This window comes from Schistocerca americana, chromosome 3, assembly GCF_021461395.2.
Source record: "Schistocerca americana isolate TAMUIC-IGC-003095 chromosome 3, iqSchAmer2.1, whole genome shotgun sequence".
Classification (NCBI taxonomy): Eukaryota; Metazoa; Arthropoda; class Insecta; order Orthoptera; family Acrididae; genus Schistocerca; species Schistocerca americana.
Window position 1 is genome coordinate 171,530,831 of NC_060121.1, and position 23,018 is coordinate 171,553,848.

Genomic DNA, 23,018 nt, shown 5'->3' on the forward strand with positions numbered 1-23,018 from the left:
ATTTCCAACTACCCAGGCTTTATAGTCGCCTTGCAAAATCTCTTCAAATTTGGCAGTGTCAGCGCAAATGGCTTTATTTACCAAAGTTCAAAGCCCATTACTACAAAATAGTCAGCCTGGATTTAATTGTGAATAGTATCATCTGAAAGAGAAACTCTTGCTCTACGAGATGGATATATTTTTCTTTTGCAACGCTTCCATTAAGTGCTTATTTACTCAGGTCAAAGTATCTTATATTTTGTGTGCGCAGTGCCCTGCGTTGGTCCATGATGGCTGAGCCATTACTGGTTATCACAATAAAACCAGCATCCCCATCGCCATAGGGGCCACGCCCGATAGCCATGCAGTAACAGCCACGGGTGGGTATCTTTACTGCAGGTTCCCAAGCCTGATTACAGGGTGTCTTTACCACAGGATCCCAAGCCTGATTGTGGGTTTCTTTATGCAGGTTCCCAAGCCTGTCTTCCTCAGTTACTTCATCATTCTGGAAGCATCGTTGATTTGCAAGAGAATGCTTTCAGGAAAACTGTATTGCCGACCAGATGATGTCACTGATGGAGCTGGAATAACACCAATGATAAGTTGTTCTGGAATCCAGCAAGTATCACGTCTTAAGGGCCAATAAAATGAACTTGCAGGACCATGAGGATGCATAAAGCTTATGAAAGCATCTTTCTGTTCGACTGAGATTTCAACGATGTTTCCAATCCACCATTTCTTTTCATAAATGCAAGCAACATACTGCCCAGGCTGAAGATCCATGACTTGAACTACTACTTCAGCAGCACTAATTTTGGCCAAAAAAGATGTCGCATCATTAGAAACTCTACTGACCTTAATTGTCGTCATATCAATGGGCAAAAAATGGTGGTTTTCTCTTGTGCCAGCTAGAGTGTGCCCTTGCAGGAATCTTTCTTCTTGAGAAGCTTTTTCTTCTTCAACTTCCTCTTTGCTGATGAAAAAGAATTTGATTCCATTGATATTATCATTGCAGAAGTTGAAAAGATCTTTGGGTGTTAGAATCTGGTTTTCATATGGACGTTGCAAACTTGCTCTTGCTGCCAACCGTTTTGTTGTGCCTCCAATGCCATCACAAGGCGACTTTCCATGGCTTGTTCCAAAGAAATTCCATTCTGCTGTTATTTCAAAATCTTCTTTGTGATAGCATAAGTTGAGAAAATTCTTGAAATTCTTATATTGTGCAGCTGAACCATCACTGAAGTAGTGGATGTGGCTTATTTTGGAAAATTGCATCTTCAGGTAATTGATTACTTTTCCAATGTAAACATGGACAGTAATCGTATCGTGTCGAAGGCAGTCACTAATAACACAAAGATTCACACATTGCACCTCTTCGTTTTCACAGTAGTAGACTACAAATGGATGAACTGTTGCTTGACTGTTTTCCCAGTGAAAGCCTTGCACTGCATCTTGAACAATAAATGAATAGTTTTCAGCAAAATCCATTAGTATTATGAATTCGCCTTCTTTCAAATCAGTTTTGAGAGCTTTCAGGTGCTGGCTTTGATGCTTGGCAATGTAGTGATGACAAGACAGGTTCCAAATTTTTGCTGCAATATCTTCAACATACTCTTCTGTTGAAAGCTGCTTTGTTTCTAAAGTATCCCTGTCGGTATGAATCCATTGTTTGTACTCAATCAGTTCTTCAGGGTCATTATCTTCAAAATATGTTGCAATAACTGCTTCTACACCTTCTGGACCAGGGCAGTTTTCACAACGATGAAGCATACAATCCTTGTTTTCCAAGCTGCAAACAGCTTTGCTAAGAATTTCCTTGTAGTCTTCATTGATTGATGCACCAGTGAGCATAAGCTTGACATTTTGGTGTATTGTACAGACACAAACTGAGTGCATTCCAGCAGAGCCAACTGTAACACACCATTTTGGTCTAAGCTCGCAAAACTTTGAGAAGCCAATTTCTGGTCCATTTTGCTTCTGATAAGACACGTACATTTCCTTCAAATTGCAAAGCAACAACCGCTTTTGCTTGTACACCTTTGTTCCTGAAATTCTCACAGGCACACAGTCTTTCTTCCCTGGACAAAGTCTGCTGAATTCGTCATCTTGAAAAAAGTCATGTACTTTCTGAACAACTTCATCTGAAAGCTTCCTTCCTTGCCGATTTGCTGGAAAAGCTAGAACACCTTGCTCATTCTTCAGTTTTCTCGCTTGCTTTACCATTCTTTCTGATACATTAAATGCTGTTGTCGTATCTTTAATTGTCCAGCTTCTTGGAACCAAGGTCAATATTTGAACTTTTGTCCTACGATTTGACACTTTACATTTTTCTTTCAACTCTTCTATAAGATTATCAAGATCTGCACAATTATTGCATGGGCGACTTTTACTTGAACTTGGCTGTTCATCGTAATTGATTCCTACAGCAGCAGCAATTTGATTCCCAATTAAACTTTGTGCATCCAAGATCTTTCTTTTTGCATAGCTTTGCTTATCTCTTTTACTTAGTTGTCTTCTTTTCAATGGTGAAGCACCAATAAATGATAAACTTTTGTTGATGGCTGGTTCAGTTTCATCCGTTGTGAAATCTTGTTCAGATTGGGTTGATAGTGATGATGAATCTTCTAGCTTTTGGTTCAGTGCCGACATGCAGCGAGGGCAAAGCTTCTGACCAGGTTTTATATCAATCACTTCTTTTTTCTTTAACAGGCAAAGTTTGGCAGCTGTTTCATTATCAAGCAGTCTAAGTCCAGCTTTTACATTGTGATTCCTCTTCTTGAATGGATTGCAACATTTCTTTTGCATCGCTTGATATTCATGTAGGAAGAGGGCTTCATGGTGGAAGCAAATGATGGAATTTTCGTCAAGTTTGGCTTCTGAACGCGAAACAAGCAATTTCTGGTCACATTCTGTGAAATCACTAAACGCTTTGAATCCAGTCTTCTTAGCATAGAAGATAACATGGCACTTCGATGCAGCAGCATCTTTTCCAATTGAACAGGGGGCCAACGATTCTTCTTCTTCATTAACTTCTGACATCTCTCACTGGCCAATCACTGAATAAAACACGAATGAAATATCCAATTATATCAGTAATTCTAAGCGACTATTAAGATTCAAATTCCTAGAAATGAAGAAAAATTAGTGCATCGCGCATACAAAATATAACAACTTTGATGTGAGTTAATGAGTACTTAATGGTCGCGTTGCAAAAAAAACAAATGTCAGTCTTGTAGAGCAAGAGTTTCTCTTTTAGGTGATACTATTCACAAGCAGATTCAGGCCAACTATTTTTTAGTAATTGGCTTGAAACTTTGGTAAATTTTACCGTTTGTGCTGACACTGCCTAATTTGAAGAGATACTGCAGGGCGACCATATGGCCTGGATCATTGCAAATCCGGCTGCATTATGTCTAGCACAAGCATGAAGCTTGGCCAAAAGTTCAAGTCCATATCTTCAACTGCAAGGAAATCATTGCAGTCTTAATATTGGTCAAAATTTGTCGCGTTGTGTCACGACAAATTTTGAAGTATACTTTGAGTCGAGTTATTTGACCGGGGTTTGCATGAGTAATGTTATACATAATTTCGTTGGAATCAGCAAAAAAAACTGTACAGGGTCGCATCTTACTAACCATTCTTATGAATTAGTTTCGATTTTATTAGACTCCAAATATGACATTTTTTTTATGTTGCATGCACACGGACTAAGTACACTTCAGACAAGGGGGTCTAGATCAGCAGCTATTGCAGCTAGAGGCCTGAAATCTTGGGAAACTTACTTCAACACTTGACTAAAGCTACAGTTAAAATTTGACGAAAATTGGAGACCATGATGGTGGGAACTTTTTTCAGTTTTAGACCACTTGGTGTGGAATGACCCTATATGATTCCCTATAGAAACTAAGTTTTATTTAATTTACCAGTTATGTTCAGAAAGTAACAAAGCTGATTTCCATTAGAATGTTCAGAACAGGATACTAGCAGTTGAAGGCAGCCTGGGTAGCTGACTAATGGATAAGGATATTGTTTCGAACAAAGTGGGAATTACATCAAAATGTTGGAAGTATGAGAATCAAGCCACTTCTAAAATCAAACTGTTCATTTGACAGCAAATTACATGAAATGAAATGATCAATCATCCTAGCATACACAACCTTTTCAATAACTTTGGCAAACACTGATGGGATAGAAATAGGTCTAAAATTGTCTACATTATTCCTTTCTCCCTTTTTATAAAGCAAACTATAGTCAAAACTTTAAAAATACACTGTAAGTAGTATTACAAAATGCATCATTGTGTCATCAAAAATGTAGAAAAACATGAACTATGCACAAAAATTCAAAACTTCAGTACTGAACGTACACAAGCAAAGTATACAGCCCTAACTGTTTCTGCACTAGTATTGTTGCAAAGAATTCTTACTACATAGCTCGTTTTTGCTAGTTTTGAACTTAGGGATGTGATATGAATGCTCTATTTAAGATTTTCCTGGATATGAATCCCAAGAAATTTAGTTTCATTGACAGCACTAATGTTTTGGTTATGTATACATATTATGGGTTGCGCCGCATTTTTATTTTGATTGATGTGGAAATTCATGAGTACCATTTTTTGGGGATTAACTATTAGCCTGTTTCTGGTAAACCATTCAGACACTTCTTTTGTAATATCTTTTGCAGATGCAATAAGATTTTCTTCTTTATTCCCTTCAGTTAATAGACTGGTGTCATCTGCAAACAGTCCACATAGTTTTGAAAGGCATACCTGGAGTTCATTTCCTTCCATGTACTTAATTTCAGTTACCTGAGAGTGATATTCCAAATAAGATTTAATCCATTGATTTGGCACACCTCTTACACCATACCGTTCAAACTTCTTCAGGACCACAGAATGATCAATCACATCAAAAGCTTTTGTTAGGTCCAAGAATAAACCTGAGATATTCTGTGGTTGTCCACTGCATTTAAGACATGGTTCATCAGATTGAAAGGGCTGTTTCAATTGATCGCGGTGGTCTGAAGCCATGTTGACATCCATAAATAATATTATTCTTGTCAAAGTGAAAAGAACACTTTTTTTATAATTTTTGAAAACCCTGACAGTAGAGAACAGGCCTATAGTTATCCATACATTGATGATCATCTTTTTTACATAGGGGTATTACTTTTGCCATTTTCAGTTGCTGTGGGAAGACACAACATGAAAAGGATGAATTGCATATGTCCAATAAAGGTGAAAGTATTTGTCTTGCTGTTATTTTTATAATATAATCTGGAACATCATCAATACCAGTTGAATAATTACTCTTCAGTGAATTAATGGTATTTAGGAGCTCTGTTGGGCCTATTGGACTGAGGAAGATGGATATATTATTTATTTCAATAGATGAAAGTTCTTTCCATGTTGTATTAGGTGGATTACCAAATTTTTTCTTCACTAATTTTCCAGCAACAGTTGCATGATAAGAATTGAATCTGTTTGCAACTGCCATAGGGTCAGTGACATTCTTGCCATCATGTGATATCACAATATTTTTGTGAATTGTCTTCTTCCCCATAAGATCCTGCACAGGTTTCCACATGGACTCAGTTTTATGGGATGACTTCATAATATAGTTGTCATTTGCCTTAATTTTTGCCTCTTTTATGACACATTTCAAAACTAGCTTGTATTTTTAGAAATAACAAAGAAATTCTGGACCACTGTCAGCTTTTGACTGTACAAATAGTTCCTACTTCCTTTTTACAAGATACTCTGATGCCTGATGTAATCCAGTTTTTGAATCTATCTGTTGCTTTTGGAAATCACTTTCATTTGTGGAAAAGCTATGTCAAAGTTATGCTTGAAAATGTTCAAAACATTTTCCATCTTTTAGTTGGTAATAGAGATATCATATACTTCTCTCCAAGATTATTCACTGATTAGATACTGGAAGTATTCATTATTTTTCCTACTATAAATCCTTTTATGGGTAATATTTTGTACATTGGTCCAAATGTGATTTACAGGTATGGTTAGTAATTGCGAAAGGTCTTTACTATAGCCGGTATCAAAGTTTTCTGATGTACACTTGTCCATGTTTACACATACCTGATCAAGGAGAGTGACACTAGTTTTTGTTACCCATGTTGGAGAGCTAACAGTCAGACAAAGATTGTAGGCTTTTATAACATTTAATAATTTTTCCCTCTCAGAAAGTACCATAATATTAAAATCTCCACATAGTTCCACTGTTTTCCCAGTTGTCTTAAGTTTACCTACAGCAAGGTCCAGTTATATATATATAAATTATGTTGCTAACAGGAGATCTATACACACATAAAATAATAGTTTTTTTCAGATATTAACTCAACAGCTGAGATTTCAAAGTCTCTTTCACAACCAAGTTTGCACACAGAGGCTACATTTTCTTTTACATATATATAAGTTCCCCCATGTTTTGATTCCATTCTACAAAAGCAGTTTGCAAGTTTAAAATGCAATATTTTTAAGTATTAAAAATACTCGTTTTGTAACTAATGCTCACAAAAACATAAAACTGAAACATCTTTCCATTCACTATTGAGGAGTATATTTATTTCGTCAACTTCGTTTGTTAATGACTATACATTCTGGTGTACAATCTTCAGTGTGTATTGCAATTTAATTCTGCATAACACTTTTTTGTGATACAGTCTAGTTCCCTAAACAATGTCTTTTGCCCTTTTTATAAGACATCGGATCTTTCTTTACGACCCATTTGTCCAACGTACTTTGGACTGGTTCTATATTATTCCTGTTGTGACTCAAATTTGCTAAATGACAGATTTCTTCAACCAAAAATTGTTTCCCACTGTGATTTAAATGAAGGCCATGGCTGGTATGCGTGGACATGTCTAACATGCTTACATTAATTAAGTTCACATACAGAAATATTTTGCATCCATCATCTATCTCTTTGTTTACTCTTCCTATTAATTTATTTACACATGACCTAGGAGATAGGTTGTATCTGTGTGGTTGATTTACAACAGCTACATTTGTGTTGCCTAATTTTGGTAGCACACTTTCAAGAACAGTGATGAGTTCACTACCTTTATATATGGCAACATCATTTGCACCTGCACAAATTACGATACAGTCTTTTGAGTTAAAATTGGCACACGATTTTACCACTGTTTTTGTCACTCCTGCAATGCCTGCTCCTGGTTTGACAAAGGCTTGGACACTTGTGTTAGTTTGTGTATCTGCTACTTTTTCTGTTATCTAACGTCCATGATTATAGTCAGAAATCAAGACTTTTTGTTTTTCGTTTTTTTTTTTTTTTTGTACATGTAGTTTTTTAATCACATTTCTTTGTTTACAGTGTGACAAGCATGAAAAATTTACAGTGAACAGCTGCTGTTGTTTGTAATTATTATCTGGACTCATATGTTTCTGAGTGACATTGTTTGTAGAATCATATTTGTCATTATAACTATTTGATGCACTTACTTTCTTATTTCCAAGTTTTGTGCTGGTTTCCACAGTCATTCTTCCTTTGATTGTATCACTGACAGCCAATATTTCTTCCAGGTTCAGGCGATGCTCTGTTTGTTACGTTTTACAGCCAAGATGCTGCAGCTGTTTCTCCAATGAGGCTACAGCCCTTTTTAATTCACTGATTTCACTGTTTTTTGTAGTTGAAATGAGACCAAAGTCATCGCAATGTTCACATATGGATGTCACTGAATTTACATTTGGCACAGTTTTTTTCACTAGATTTTGATCTTGTAATGATTTCATGTTAATTGGTCACAATAGAAGACAAGAAAATTGATATACTCTGTGTTTTATTTAAAAATTACTACATCAGCAATCCAAAATACTTGGGCTTCCTGAAGCAACACCCCATGAGGAAGTCAAAGTTGAGTATCTCATCATACTGAGCAGCTAAGTTATTATGTGAACTTTCATTAACTGTGATTGAAATTTTCTGGTTTTATCTTGTCTTCATACTTGTGAATGGTGGAGACCCAAACTATAAGTTGCTCCAATGGTATGATTGGGAATTCACTATTACCACTGTCCAGCAGCTATAGACAGAACTGAAGAAACTATACATTATTATTCATTTGGCATCAGTGGTAATTAAAATGCTTCCCTCCTCTCACACATTTAGGAATGGCATTTAAATATGATGTAGCTGAGCTGGGATAAGTTTAAGTCTGTGTGCTAATTTTTGCACTGCATTTCAGAGTCTAATTGTGATGTGTGACAGAAAGTTTGGCATGGCAACTCAATGTTGGACGACATTTCAGATGAATAAAATTTTAAATTTCTTTTCCCTCAGACCATCATTTTTCAAACTTTCTTTTGTCATTTGACTGTTGATACGCAATTGTGAATTTGCGTGTGATGATAATCTGATTAGGTAGGTTTATTTTTGTATTTTGTGCCCAATATTATCTTCAAATATGGCAAACACAGAACAGCTGGAGATGTTTCTTATCCTCAGTCGTTGACACTGAACCTGAAAAGGTCATCTGAGGCATCACATCTTAGGATTTTCTCGAAATGAACAGGCCTCAGGATTAATTGAAAGATAATCTCAACTCTTGGCTCACGCTCTCACAAGTCAGTCTCAACTCTTGGATCACAAGCTTACAAGTCAGAATAATGATTTAAAGAATGAACTTACAAGTCAAAACAATGACCTTAAAAGAGTATTGTTAATCTCAATGACACTGTTAATTTAATCTCAATGACACTGTTAAGACATGAAAAGGAAAATTCAGGCTACGCAGGCACAAGTAGCCAACTCCCTTTCAAAACTTACTCATTACGTCAGTCGACTGCCCTTGAAATTCAAACAGTAAACAATAAGATTGGTCATGTACAGTTGCATGTGGAAAACGTTGAAGATGTTATTCATGCTCAGTTAGGTAGAAGGAACTCTTAATTCAAAATTATGCATGAATATATAGAGCAGGAAAGTGAATTCATCAAACAGAAACTAAAAGTAAATAATGATCAAATTCATAGCCTTACTACCAGTGTTAACAATAAAGTTGAGACTTTGTCTGAAAATTTACAAGTTACCATCCGATTAAGTGACGTTGAAACATGTTTGTTGTATCCACAAATCAGCAGAAATTTTGTACCATTTTGTAACAGTTCACCTCTTAAATACATACTGTGGACTATCCCCAAACTTACTTGATTCTGCAAAAAATTAAACTAGGCAAACATTTCCTTGATGATGAGGAATTGTCATGGGCTAACCAATATGTAAATCCAAACATAACATTTAACGACTTTGAGCAGATGTTCTTGAATAAATTTTGGTCCAAAAGTAAACAGGCAGGCACCAAAACAGGATTTTTTAACAGTAATAGGTACACACCAGGTAATATCTCAATGCCAGATTTTTGTGAGAAACAATTACATAAGCTTGCTCACCTAGACAAACCTTTTGATGATCTTATTCTTATTGATGCTTTGAAAAGACATCTACCAATAAAGGCTCATTAGGCCTTGTTTGTGGTCCTGATGATTGATTGATTGATTTTTATTGTTGTAGAGACCTCAGAGATCATCTGAGGCATTACAAAAGTCAATATTATATAGTATAAATGTTACACAAATAATTACAAAAGCAAGAAAAATATTACACAATATAAATATTACACAAATAATTATGGTACCTTCACACAAAAACAAAACAAAGAAACTTCTGGTACAAATTGATATTGCATAGTAAATTTAGCCAATTACAGACTTACTCATATAATAGAAGCATATAAAAACTGATCACAAAGTGTAGTCGTACAATATTCTTTGCCTCCCTTAAAAGTTTATCAGTTTCATAAATGCTGAGCTCAAGAAGAAATTCTTTTACTTTTTTTTGAATTGTTGAATTGGAAGATCCCTGATATGTTGGGGTATGGCATTAAAAAATTATATGGACTTATATAAGAAGCACTTTTGTGCTTTTTTTATAGTTACATTGGAAAGAAACGAGGTCCTGCTTGTTTCTTGCGTTACAATTATGTCGCATATCATACTGTTGATAACTCAGATAGTTTTCCTTAATATGCATTACACACTGTAGTATAAATATTGACGGCAGGGTCATAATCTGTAATTTTTTAAAGCTTGGCCTACAGTGAGCTCTGGGTGCCAAGCTACATATCAGTCTCATTGCCTTCTTTTGTAGTTTGAAGACATTGGCTGCCTTGCTTTGATGTCCCCACAGTATTGTACCATAGGAAATGTGACTGTGTATTAAAGCAAAATAAACCACTTTAAGTACTGGCATGTTTAGACAAAGACACAGCTTCCTTAGAGCAAATATTCCTTTGGTAATGCTGCTTCCCACTCTTTCTATACGGCTACCCCAGGATAATTTTGAATCAATTGAGATTAGTGAATTTTTTAAACCATGTTGATAAACTTGACAAAGTTTTTTAGAAAGAGGACAGTGTTTACTTACTTCCAGTTCATCTATTTCTGTCCCTGCATTCCCCACCAATGAAAATACTTCGAACAAATCTCACACCATAACCCATTACTCACAAACCTATACCAAAGCCCACACTTCTCACTCATGGTAAAATGTTAACGATCATTGAAAAAACTAAACATTTACATTATCTAAGTCCAGTTACTACAGTAGAATAATTTAAAGAACTAACAATAGTGAGTGATCACTAATTTCACCCTCTACTATGGAAGCAACAATTTCTATTCATACCACTAAACTACAACTAATACCAGTACCACAAAAGGTTTTCATAATTCTTTGTTTAAAATCAAAGTAAGTGTCCACAGGAACACTCAACAAAACTAAACACAGGGTATAATTTCTTACAATCATACCATGAAATGATGTCTATTCTGTCTGAGATTTTGCCCACCACACCTAGAACACCACTCTCCTCAGTATCCCTATCAAACCCTCTGCTCCTTCTGCAACCATCTCCCTACCCTATGGCTGCTACCCCTGGTGCTATCCCTTCTGCAAGACTTGCCCTATGCACTCTCTTACCACACTCTATACCTGCCCTGTAACCGGCAAAACGTACACTATAAAAGGAAAAGCCACATGTGAAACAACAGCTCTTTTACCAGCTGTTATGTAAACACTGTTTGGCTTTTTACATCAGAATGACTACTACCAAGTTATAATTTAGGGATGAAGGGGTCTAGGCAGAGTAAAAACATAAAATCCTGTTGCAAAGCATGCTCTACAACATGACTTCAGTGCCTGTTTCACCACATGTGCCACCTGGATTTATCCCCAGCCACCAGTTTCACAGAACTCCGCAGGTGGAACTGGCGTTGCGGCATGTCCTTGATTCTTACCACCCACCTGGCCTAAATCTGCATTAGTTTCCTAGCTCTCAGCATTTCTTCAGAGCAACAATCCCTTTTGTCACTACCTTTTCGTTTTCTATGTCTTTTGTTTTTGACCTGTCTATTTTTCAGTGTACCTCTCCCACCTCTATCACACACATTCCACTTAGCTTTCGTCCTTAGGTAACTTATGACTGATGTTTTAACTGTAATCTCTGTCTTCCCTATTACCCTATCTTCCACCTCTGAGCTCTCAGGTTTTCAAAACTCATCTGGTACAGTCCCCAACAATCAGTCTTTCCTTCTCATCCCAGCCGGTGTCTCTCCCCTGACCCAGGGTTCTGGGCACCTTTCCTGAACTCTACCCCATTTCCTAAATCCCACCAATCCTTTTCCTTCACCCTTCTTCCTTCTCCTTTAAACTTTCTGCTCGAAGGAGGAGCCCCTGCCACTGAAAGCTTGCAAAATGTAATACCTTTTATATGTGTATTCTCTTGTTGCCAAATGGCGAGTAGATTTTTTATCTGTCAGATTACTTGTTGTTGTTGTTGTGGTCTTCAGTCCTGAGACTGGTTTGATGCAGCACTCTATCCTGTGCAAGCTTCTTCATCTCCCAGTACCTACTGCAACCTACATCCTTCTGAATCTGCTTAGTGTATTCATCTCTTGGTCTCCCTCTACGATTTTTACCCTCCATGCTGCCCTCCAATGCTAAATTTGTGATCCCTTGATGCCTCAAAACATGCCCTACCAACTGATCCCTTCTTCTAGTCTAATTGTGCCACAAACTTCTCTTCTCCCCAATCCTATTCAATACCTCCTCATTGTTTCATTTAACCTCCTCATTAGTTACGTGATCTACCCACCTTATCTTCAGCATTCTTCTGTAGCACCACATTTCGAAAGCTTCTATTCTCTTCTTGTCCTTCAAAAATTGGTTGTTTTCATTGCTATATTACTCCATTTAATTTGTATCTCTGCAACATTCCAGCTACTAACTTCAAGAAAATCCAGTGTGCAGATGACATGGAATTAATATGCCTGCACAGGGATATCAAGCATTGTGAAAGTATGCTCTTAAGTGACTTTGCTATACTGAATGAGTACTTCTGCAAATTGAGACACCAACGAAACCCAAGCAAAATAGTCTCAAAGGAAGTTACATGTTATTTGAAATGGTCGAAGTTTCCCATAATTACACCCCTACATATCTAGGTGTCAACCTTAAACAGCACTGCACGGACCTGTCAAAGAACAAATCTACACCACAAAATTTCTAGGAACTGCTGAGAAGAAAATGCACATACACTGTACAGTACTGCAATTCGACTAGTGTATTCAGCTGCTCAATATTGTGTCCCTGCATGGGAAAACAATGACTATGGTAAATATGTGTGTGAATAAGGCCACAAGAACCATTACTGGCATCATCAGATCTACTCACATTCCGCAGTTGTCTGTTCTACTCCATTTTGACTCGCAGATTTCATCAGAACAGCTGTCAAGGTGCAAATTCTTTAAAAAATTGGGTCATAATAGAATTAATTTCTAAGTAGTGTTTTCCAGAATCTACCAGCAACTGGTCAAGGCTCAACAGCATCCAAACGGGATGAGGGAGATGTGCTCACATCTTGCAGAAGTGGAGTTACTGTGAATGTGCTGAAGGCAATTGTGGTGCACAGGGTAATGGGCAATAAGACACACTGTTGAGAACTGCCCATTTCACACTTTTTTGGGGGCTGGAAGTCTTGCATGAAGTGATACCAAGAGCGACAGTCTGGTTATCAAATTGAAATGTTAATTTGTAAATACTCTGTGTACATGCACACATATGTTCTGTTGCACCAGTTGATGACCATCATGATAAAATGGAAGGTCATCTCTTGCATCATTTCCTAGAGTCAATGAATAAAGTTTCAGTGTTGCAGTTCATTTAGTCATGCACCCATTCAGGAGAGCCTGCAGTAAGTAAAAGAAGTTTGTTTGTACAAAGAGAAGCAAATGGTAGAAGTTAACATTGTGCACTGCATCATCATTAACTAGGCCACACACTAAATTGTTACACATAATCTGACTTACTTAGGTTAAAATGAACACAGCAAGGGAAGTAGTAAAGGTCCTACTTTTAAAGCAGCAGCTGCTTCTTTCATTTGATGAGGTGTGTGTGGCTGTGAGAATACTCTACAGTGCAAATATGACAGCTTCTGGCTTGGTGAGAATCGCATATAACTGATACTGGTACCTTAAAGCCTTTCCACAATTACACATGTAACGTCTTAAATCTGTTGTGAAATATACTGTTTCTACAGCCTGTGCACTTTTAAAGTAACTTATTACATCCATCACCAGTTAGCACTTATGCAGTATATAAGAGTGGCTAATTACAGAACTAAATTCTATGCAGATAAGGAGTTAAAATGTATACTGAAATTCTCCTCCCCTTTCATCTGAAATCTTGGTTGTTGTGACAGACTGACCTGTACTGCATCCTGAGGTCTAGGTTAGGTTGAAAGGTACAATCTGGTTGTGAATTGCCGAATCCAACGAATGCGAAAGCCAAATAGTGGTTGTCGTGACAAATTGACAGGTAGTGAAGCCTTATGTTTACATCCGCGCAATATTGAAAAATGCGGAGGGTTCCAAAAGTACATAACTTTTACCCAAATAAGTTCTTTATCGTCATCATATTTTTCGCCAGTTGTACTTGTATCATTTTCCGAAATTCAACCATCATAAATGCGATTGCTTTGTAAACCGTTAATACCATCGCTAAATAAAACTAATTTTGTATCTAATGTGAAAGAAATTACTTGCCTGCTCGAAACTTCTGAAAGCTGTTCATGAACACACGATGTTTTTATGCCCCTTGCAGCGAAAAGCATTGATGTTTTATTCTTTAAATGGTGGTTTGTAAGTCTGCAATAACCACAAAAGTTTTCCTTTTACTTCAGTAAGATAAAAAATTACTTCCAGTCCATCCATTTCTGTCCGATTACAAAAGCGCATAGTACGTCTTAAGAAATAAAGGAATCACAGGCAAATTTTTTTCATTTCCTTGTAGCCGTATCAGTATAGCAAATAATTGCGTCAATCTTTAATATCACAGGAACGACAATACGAGATGATATTGTCAAGCTGGCAGTCATCTGCAACTAATTAAAGCAGAACAAATTTTCACATGTATGCAATTTAAGATTCGGACATTTCATTGTTGATCCTTTGAGTGTGATGTTCCGGATACCTGAGATCGAATTATTTGAATTTACCCGCGGTAAACCTCTGAACTATTAGCGTCAGAGACTCTCACCATCAGCGTTCTGTGCATGTGTCGACATCAAAAGGAGCTATCACTGTAGTAGAACAGAGAGTATCGTGGAAGTGCTTTCACACTACTCTCACTGCCAGTCACTAAATATCTTTGCAGTGATTGTAAACTCACATTTTGCAGCGATTTTTAAGTAGTTTTCGCTTTTTTACCGCGTATCGTGCTAATTTTAATCAGTCAATACAGCTATAATTTTATGAATCATTCAGGAGTGAGATATCTAGCATACGATTGTTCCAGGACAGCCAACATCAGATGTTCCGTGTGATGGGGGAGTGGTTGTCATAAAAAGTTTGAGGGCTGTCATTCTGATTGAAAATGGGATTGTTCGGGAAGACACCAGAAAAAAATCCAAAGGAATTGGTATAACTTATATGTATTATTACACGTGAAGATTTAATTTAGTAAGACGTGGTGAAGTAATACGCAGTTGCAATGCACTTGTGATTTTCAGGTTAATGAATGGTCCCACAAAATAAGAAAAGAAGGTTATCAACTGGACCGTCAAATAAGAGGTGCATAAAATTATCTTCTTTGTCAGATTTGTCCTGTTTCACCCATGAATTTCATGACTGTCATTTTTCCTTGATAGCGATACAGAGGGAAGAAGAGAAAGTGAAAAGATCGCTGAAAGATGCAGCAAAGAAGGGAGACAAGAGTGTTTGCACGATTTTAGCGAAAGAAATCATCAGAGCACGTAAAGCGGTGAACAAAATACATACATCGAAGGCTCATCTCAATTCTATACAGATGCAAATGAAAAATCAATTAGGTAAAGTAATGCGGAATGTAATTATATTTTCCTCACTTACTACTGTTTCATCCATTATGGTAAACGGATTCATAAAACTTCGCAATGTTTTATACTTTAATTCATTCGCAAAACAATTCATTTCCCTTAGTGGTAGATATTATCAGTACTGCCTTTTATGTTATAGTGTTGCTTATATTAGGTGTTAGTTCAATGATAAGGACAAATTTGTGTTTGTATGTGATGGTATGATTGTTTTAAACTATTCTAGAAATTAGTGTTTTGCAAGAAATTCTAACTTTTTTTTCTGCACATAACTCCCACCGGACTTGTAACCAAATGTTGCAGTAGTTCACCTTACTGATTTGTGGAGGATACTGTCACTTCTGGCAGTCCTCCCTTATGTTGGTTGACTACTGTGCTATGCACGTGTTGACTGGATTTCATCCATAGCAGTGCTGTCTCTTACTGTCAGGTCTGTGTTAAATTTTCTGGGTGATAAAGTCTCTCTCCAATCACATCTGTAACAAACCCTCTCAACTTGTACCCTTCTTTAAATAATTTAATAAAAATGTTCTGATTAAGTTTTATTGATATAGTGAACAGGAACTTAAATATTGCCAAATTATCTTGCTGGAAGTTGTATGGGTCAATGGAAGTGTGAGAGTCCACCCATCTGACTTGACCCATGATATTATGGGGTTGTCATGTGCAATGTTATTAAGGCAAGGAATTTTGGAGTTGGTTGTTTGTAGATGCCGTGTTGTATTTGATGGTGCCGTCTGGTGGTAGATGTGGATGTGCTGAGTTTTAACATGTATTGGGTTCATTTGAATTTTGGTTGTCATCATGCTAATGTGGTTTTGAGTTTAGTTAGTTGGAGCAGTAATGCAGGTTGTGAAAATGTTTTCAGTGAGTTAATAGGATCCTTTATCTTTTTCTTCTCATTGGTCTAGTGTTTTTGTGTTTGTTGTGTGGAAAGAAGTCTAAATTCCTTTTATTGCGTATTAGTAAGGTATGGATGTGGCAATAAAGTTCACAAGTGTATCATTATATTCTGAGATTGGTGATATGATGTCTGTTATACAGTTTCTGCAGATGTTCATTCTTATTGCTGGATGTATAAAGTGTCACATTTGTGGCGACAACATGAGGTTACCAAGAGTTCCATTGGCTTGGACAAGGGACATTGTGGCATTGTTGTGTGCATGTGCGCATGTTTGCCTGGTGGGGAGCAGCCAACCTAGGTGGTACTGCCAGAAGCTTTTGTTAATAAGTAATTTTTCTTTCAGTTTTATTCTATACTAATTGTGATGTTTTGTCTGTTGTATATGTGTAGTAATTTGGTTGTGTTTTAATTGATGTAATGAATGTGGGGTGTTTGGGTTTAGTTATTGGTGTTTTGGTTCCACTTTTTGGTATGGTAGGTGTTGGGTTTTTGGTATTGATAGTTACAGTTGAGCTATATAGGTCAAGGGAAATGTCTGATTCCTATGGTTTTGTTGTTGCAGCGGAATGCTGTAATTTAATTTTTTTTTGTGTATTTTGGGATGGTATGGTGTTTTCTTTGTTGTGTATTTAGCTCGTTCCAGTGCTAAACCCCCAATTTTCCACGGTTGTCCTGTTAGTTTCATTTTATTTTTGGAATGAGGCATTATTGTGTCACTTTTATTTTTGTTCCCATTTGTTGGAATGTGTGTGTAGTGATGTCTTTGTTATTTTGTATATGCTGGAAGTAGCTGTTTCCACCATATTGATGATGATGTCGTGGGTGAAAGAAATCAGGTGGAATCGGACACTTCTGTAATGTCAGTTGTATTACTAGAAAACCATATAAAAAGTGCTATGGCTGAAGATTTCTATCCATTAATATGCTTATTAACAATGTGCTTATTATTGTATCCTCGGTCATACATAACAACTGAAATTGGTGTCATGTTGAATGGAAAATTCACAGGTTTGAGAGACTGTAAACACAATGTAAGAAGACGACTTTATAGTATGCAAATGTAACTGCTCAGTGGAAAAAAAAAACACTTAGGCAGGCACATTCATCTTATTACTATTTTATGGAGCCTTTTCGTTGCTTCTGTGTAAAACAAAGGAGCAACATATGATGGGTCAGTATGAACGACTTGTCCATTGTCTTGTTAACTACTTGGTATTTGAAAACTTGCACTTGGATCAAACAACAGCGAACTAAAATAGCCATTGACATTGCAGCAAAGCAAACATCAGCTGCAGATGATGTCTGAGATACTTTTAGACTGTGTAAACAGAGCAGATTTCAACATTCTGATTTGAAAGTATGTCGATATTTTTAACTCTTAATTTATCTGTGCTTGGAAAGGAGGGGAGGGGGAAGGGTGTTCACATTTCTTGACTTTGGTATGTCAGTGAAATTTGAGAGTTTAAATTTTGTGACTTGTGAGAAAGGCTGAACAGTCTGAGAGTGTAGGTATACATATGCATGCACAGTGCACAATTATGTAGGTAGAGGACAATATTTTCAAAGTTAGAAGCATCATAAATAATTTTCTGTAATATATTTTTGAATCTTTGAGGTATTGTACTTGTACTCGGCTGTTGATTGCTAAGTTAGTGTGACATTCATCATCATCGCCATCAGCCACTACATTGTTCACCAATGAACCCATATTTTAAATGTTATCTACCCACCTTCCATTAAACTGTCATATTTACTTATTTATTCCTCCAGGGATAATCTCACAGTGATGTAGGATTTGTCATAATTTTACTATTAAAGTAGTAGTACTCACATACGTACACACAGAATACGTGAATGTGTTTTAAGAGCATAGGACACTGGCTGGCAGTGGCTTTGCTGAAGGGACTGCTACAGCATTTGCTTAAAATTATTTAGGAAAATCATGAAAAACCTAAATCAGGATGGCTGGACAGAGCAGACTCCACCCTCCCAAAATATGAAGTTATTGTCATAACACCTACATTGCCTCATTCGTTTCATTCATATTGTACAGTGTTTTTTTGATCATAAGGAATTCACAGCAAATAACTTACAATATAAAATGGAATTTTGTATTGTGCACAATATATACATGAGCTGGTGATTCCAGGACCATGAAAATGAATATCTGGAACACGAACATCTCCATGGCCTTCCTTCAGTCTTGTTTCAAAAACTGACATAGCAACTCCCTGATGGGTGAGATTTTGAGCTCAGAGGGACAACAAAATGTTATGTATCACACACTATAGTTATATTGTGATCATGCATTACAGTGTGACAGTATATTGTAGTTGCCCCCTTTCGTTATAAACAACTTCTAAGTATGAAGTATGTTCCAGCTGCCATTTTGAACAGCTGTATTTTAGTAGTCATTTTCATCTCCTTGAACAGTTTATTATACAATTTTATTCCCTGATCAGAAATGCTGTACGGAGTGTTTTGTTCACTTTTTCTAGGCAAAGCCAAGCCCATACTGGTTCTTGTTCCATGATTTTGTATACAACTGTTAGTGAAATATTTAACTAAAGTTTTTGTTAATACACATAACAGATTGGCAAATGTACTCGCTTACTGCAGTTTTTTAAATCCACCACACAGATTAATGACAAGGGCTGGTCAACCTGAATGTGGTTTTTTGGCTGTTTTCCATCTCCACTAGGCGAATACCAGGCTCGTACCCATATCCTACCTGTGTTACTCGATTTACAAACATTTAGAAAACATTTACACACTTTCACGTGGCGTAACACTAGAACAGATAATGGTGTATGTAAACTGTCCTGGGGAGATGGGGCTGGTGACAGGAGGGGCGTCCAGCCACCCTCTATCACTAACACTTACAAATTCAATAATCAACTTGCCAAAGGTATGGGATACAGGCCAGGAAAAAAAAGAAATAGGCATTGATTCACAGACAAACACAATGGAAAAGAATGCTAGGAATGTAAATATGGTTCTAGGATGAAATGTCGGATTTCGTGAAATTTCCACAATATTTCACTGGTGCAGCTGACCGACATCTTCAGGTGTGGTGAACACATTGCTGAGCTAGTGACCAAAGCCTCCTATTTATGACAGTGTGATAAGAAATAGCAACAAGTGTGAACGAGCCAAATCTGGTGACCAATATCGCAGATATCCTGATCGGCAGCGAGACAGAAAACTACTTCACCTTTTGGACGATGAACCAGCAGTTTCAATGCAAGCACAGAGGCTGTCAGTCATACTGTGCACTGCTGTCAGGTGCCGCCTGCCGATATACTTGTCTGCAATGGTGTGTGCACGTCCTCGCTGTCGGCATCCAAATATCTGTCACCACCACGTGTCATCCCTTGTATGACCAACAATTCTACTTTACTGTTGCTGTGATTTTAACATGGTGAGCACTGCATCTGATTCTGTGATAAGTTGGTGTCCTGTTCCTTCTTCAGCAGATTAGTCAAGCTGTAAATTTCAACTGCTTCTTTAATAATGCTGTCCCAGCACGAAGATGTCAACGAGAGAGGTTTGTTGTGTTTTTCTATTCTGTACTGTGCTCTGTACTGAGACGATGCTTGGGCACTGCAGATTTCTTTGGCTGGTCCGGATGTGTGTGTCATTGATATTCGGCACACCTGTCCTCCACAGTACAAATTTGTCCAGTGTATGACGTCCCACAGCTACAGGGAATCTTGTGTAGACAAGGCCAGCTTAAACCAAGATCTTCTTTGACTGAGCATAGAAGAGCTCGTGAGTTTTGTTGGCAGACAAAAGACACATTTAAATTTGTTTCTTCAGTAATTTTCCTATTTTCGAAGAAAAACTGCCAAGATGGCTATTTATCTTTGTTGTTCTCTCTCCTCCAGCTCCTCACTTAGTATAACACATGCCAGGCGCAAGGCATGGTGAATCTCCTGTTCAGAATATCCGTTCTATGTAAATACAGAATGGGGGTGATGTAGTTCATCAGATAAGCGATCTGTGTTCAATATAGCTCATTCTCTGTGGATCAACATCCTAAGCACACCACTTTGTTGTGCAGAATGGTGACAGGTGGTGGCTTGTAAATATAAGTCTGTGTGTGTGTAGATTTACGGTACGCAGCATGACCCAAGGTACCATCCTCTTTTTCTTGACATCATCACGTCCAGGAACGGTAGTGTGCTGTTTTTCTCCATCGTAAACTTGATGTTCAAATGAAGAGAATTTAGGCGTCGCAAAATGAATCCAGCGATGCAGTGCCATGGGGCCAGATTACAAAGGTGTCGTCTACATATCGCCAAAAGCACATAGGTTTAAACTCTGCTGACTTGAGTGCTCTCTTCTTGTAATCTTCCATAAAAAGATTGGCTACAATGAGTGACAAGACCCATTGCGACACCATCAGTCTGTTCAAAGTTTTGGTAATTCAATAAAAAGTAAGTTGAGATGAGCATGTGCTTAAACAAATCAACAAGTTTCCCTCCCAGACCATGAACTACAGTAATTCCTGCAATGACACTCAAGTGAAAAGTGAGAGTGCATTGAAACTAAAAAGAACGTCTGATGGTGCAAGTCACAAGTTATTGAGCCGACATATGAAATCTTCTGAGTTGCAAATATGGTGCTCACATTTTCCCACTAAAGAGCTCAATAGCACTGCTAGATGTTTAGCCAGATTGGATGTTGGTGCCCCAATATTACTAATAATTGATGGTGTCCTTATGACTGTCAGGCAATCTGTGCAATCTAGGAGGAATAGGTGCCTGCATTGGAAGTGTCTAGGCTACGTCATCAGAGATCATGCTGGTTTTGAGAAACTCTAAAGTTCTTCATTGTATTTTTGTGATGGGGCCCTTGTTAGAAGGTGATATGCAGAGTTGTTCAATAAGTATTGTGGAAATTTCATGATGACATCAGATCTCTTGCCTGAGAACCACATTTTATCATAAAATGATTTTTTGCATCAAGCAGTAACATCCTGTATATATTATTATTTCAAGACTTTTGGTAACAATGTTTACCCCATACAAAGATTTGAAGCAAATCAGTCAAGAACATTTTAAGAATTTTCATAATTTCCCCTTCGCATATTACACATAAATTTATATATTAAATATATTTAAAAATGAAAATGATAAATGAGACAAATTCATAAACAAAATTATGAACACAAAATTTGAAATAGAATTAAGAAGAAAACAGAAAGAATATTTACATAGCAAAGGAAACTGGAACACAACCAAAGAATGTAGAGGTTTTGGGAAGAGAAAGAGCCAGAAACAAGAAAAGAATTAATGATCATGTAACATTCATTGTTGAGGGCAAAACTGTGTAATAATAATAATAATAATAATAATAATAGAACAGTCATCTTGTGTATTAATAAACTGTTTCATCTGTATTTAACCCTTTGTTTGTTGATCATTTTTCCGTGATTCCATATGGACTGGAGAAGTGGTAAATGTGTTTTTCAGGTTCTACTTTTCCATCAGTAGTTGTTTACTTGACATATTTGGTGCAATAAATTTCGTTTACTTTGTCTATGGTCACAAAATTTTTGTCATCAGAGTACTGGTTTCAGTGTATAATGACCATCTTCAGATCTGTTTTATAAAAAATGTGTCCTTTATAAAACAGATCTGAAGATGGTCCTTAGAGACCAAAACCAGTAGTCTGATGACAAAAAAAATTGTGACCATAGACGTAAACTAAAGAAAATTTATTCTATATTCAGGTCACTGTTTTATTCGCAACAATGTCGCAGCTTGTGAAACATTTAGTCCAGATTATGTAGAATACCCCTTCATTTTACTGCAATCACTTCCTGTTTTCTAATGCTAGCTGCAAATTAGGCCCTCATAGATTTTCATGTACTTTCACCTTATCAGTGGATCACTATGGTATAATTCATGTAGGCCTCTTCCACCATATTGGACTGGAATCCATGGCTCCCGCTGTTTCATTCAAAGACATACAGCCTTTTACTAGTGCTTTATTCTGATGGACGACGAATGTTGTGTACAAATTTTGGAGCTTTTTAGCTCTAATGTTTTAGTTATGTGAGTGCAATTATTGTAATATTGTTATGTAAAAATTGTTAAGTGTTTTTAACAAATTTTAAAATAATTTTTGAAAATTATATCAATGGGTGTCTCAGGGTTATTATTCCTTCTTGATTCATTGTTATGCAGATGTTCACTTGAAGGTGAAACTAACAGTGATCTAAAAATAAATGACTCAGTACAGCTGAAGTGGTTTATTGATACCCAATATGATTACTAATTGCTGTGGTTGCTTTATCTATAACACTGTCCGCATTAAAAAGAAGGATATAGCCTCTGTCTGTCCGAATCTTCAGTAGAGTATCACATAAAAATTTGAAATAACTTTGTCAAGAATTTTTCAGCATTTTTTGCAGTTGTTCGCATTGGCGTCATAATGTGCTAGAGCTTCATTGCATTCCAGCCACATGTCCATCCAACCCTTTAGTGACACTATATCCAGTAGATTAGTCAAAACATCTCTAGTAAATGTGAGGTAGATCGGACCTGTTAGTCTGTTTGGCAATAGATATGGCCCAATGGTTCACCAATTATCCCAGCCCAGATGTTAATACCGACCCAGTGTTGTTGCACATGCAGGCTTTCGTATGCCTGAAGGTGCATGTTGTGTGAGTTTAATTTACTTCTCC

General features: G+C 37.0%; 2 protein-coding genes across 3 annotated transcripts in view; one reads left to right on the forward strand and one right to left on the reverse strand.

Annotated features, from left to right (window-relative positions):
• Positions 1–208: 208 nt before the first annotated feature.
• LOC124605952 (ARL14 effector protein-like) lies at positions 209–3,018 on the reverse strand. The gene is made up of 2 exons (XM_047137913.1): positions 2,304–3,018; positions 209–273 (listed from the first exon to the last, which is right to left on the reverse strand). The coding sequence occupies exons 1-2, from the start codon at positions 3,016–3,018 to the stop codon at positions 209–211; spliced, it is 780 nt and encodes a 259-aa protein (XP_046993869.1).
• Positions 3,019–14,654: 11,636 nt separating this feature from the next.
• The window catches only part of LOC124607029 (charged multivesicular body protein 3), a 62,242-nt gene continuing 53,878 nt past the window's right edge, over positions 14,655–23,018 (forward strand). The window contains exons 1-4 of one of the 2 annotated variants that reach the window (XM_047139195.1): positions 14,655–14,757; positions 14,865–14,987; positions 15,079–15,139; positions 15,217–15,396. In XM_047139195.1, coding sequence (XP_046995151.1) covers positions 14,943–14,987; positions 15,079–15,139; positions 15,217–15,396 — 286 coding nt within the window. In that variant the 5' untranslated portion in view covers positions 14,655–14,757; positions 14,865–14,942. Of the gene's footprint in view, positions 14,988–15,078; positions 15,140–15,216; positions 15,397–23,018 lie in introns of both variants that reach the window. The other variant, XM_047139194.1, reaches the window with a different exon arrangement.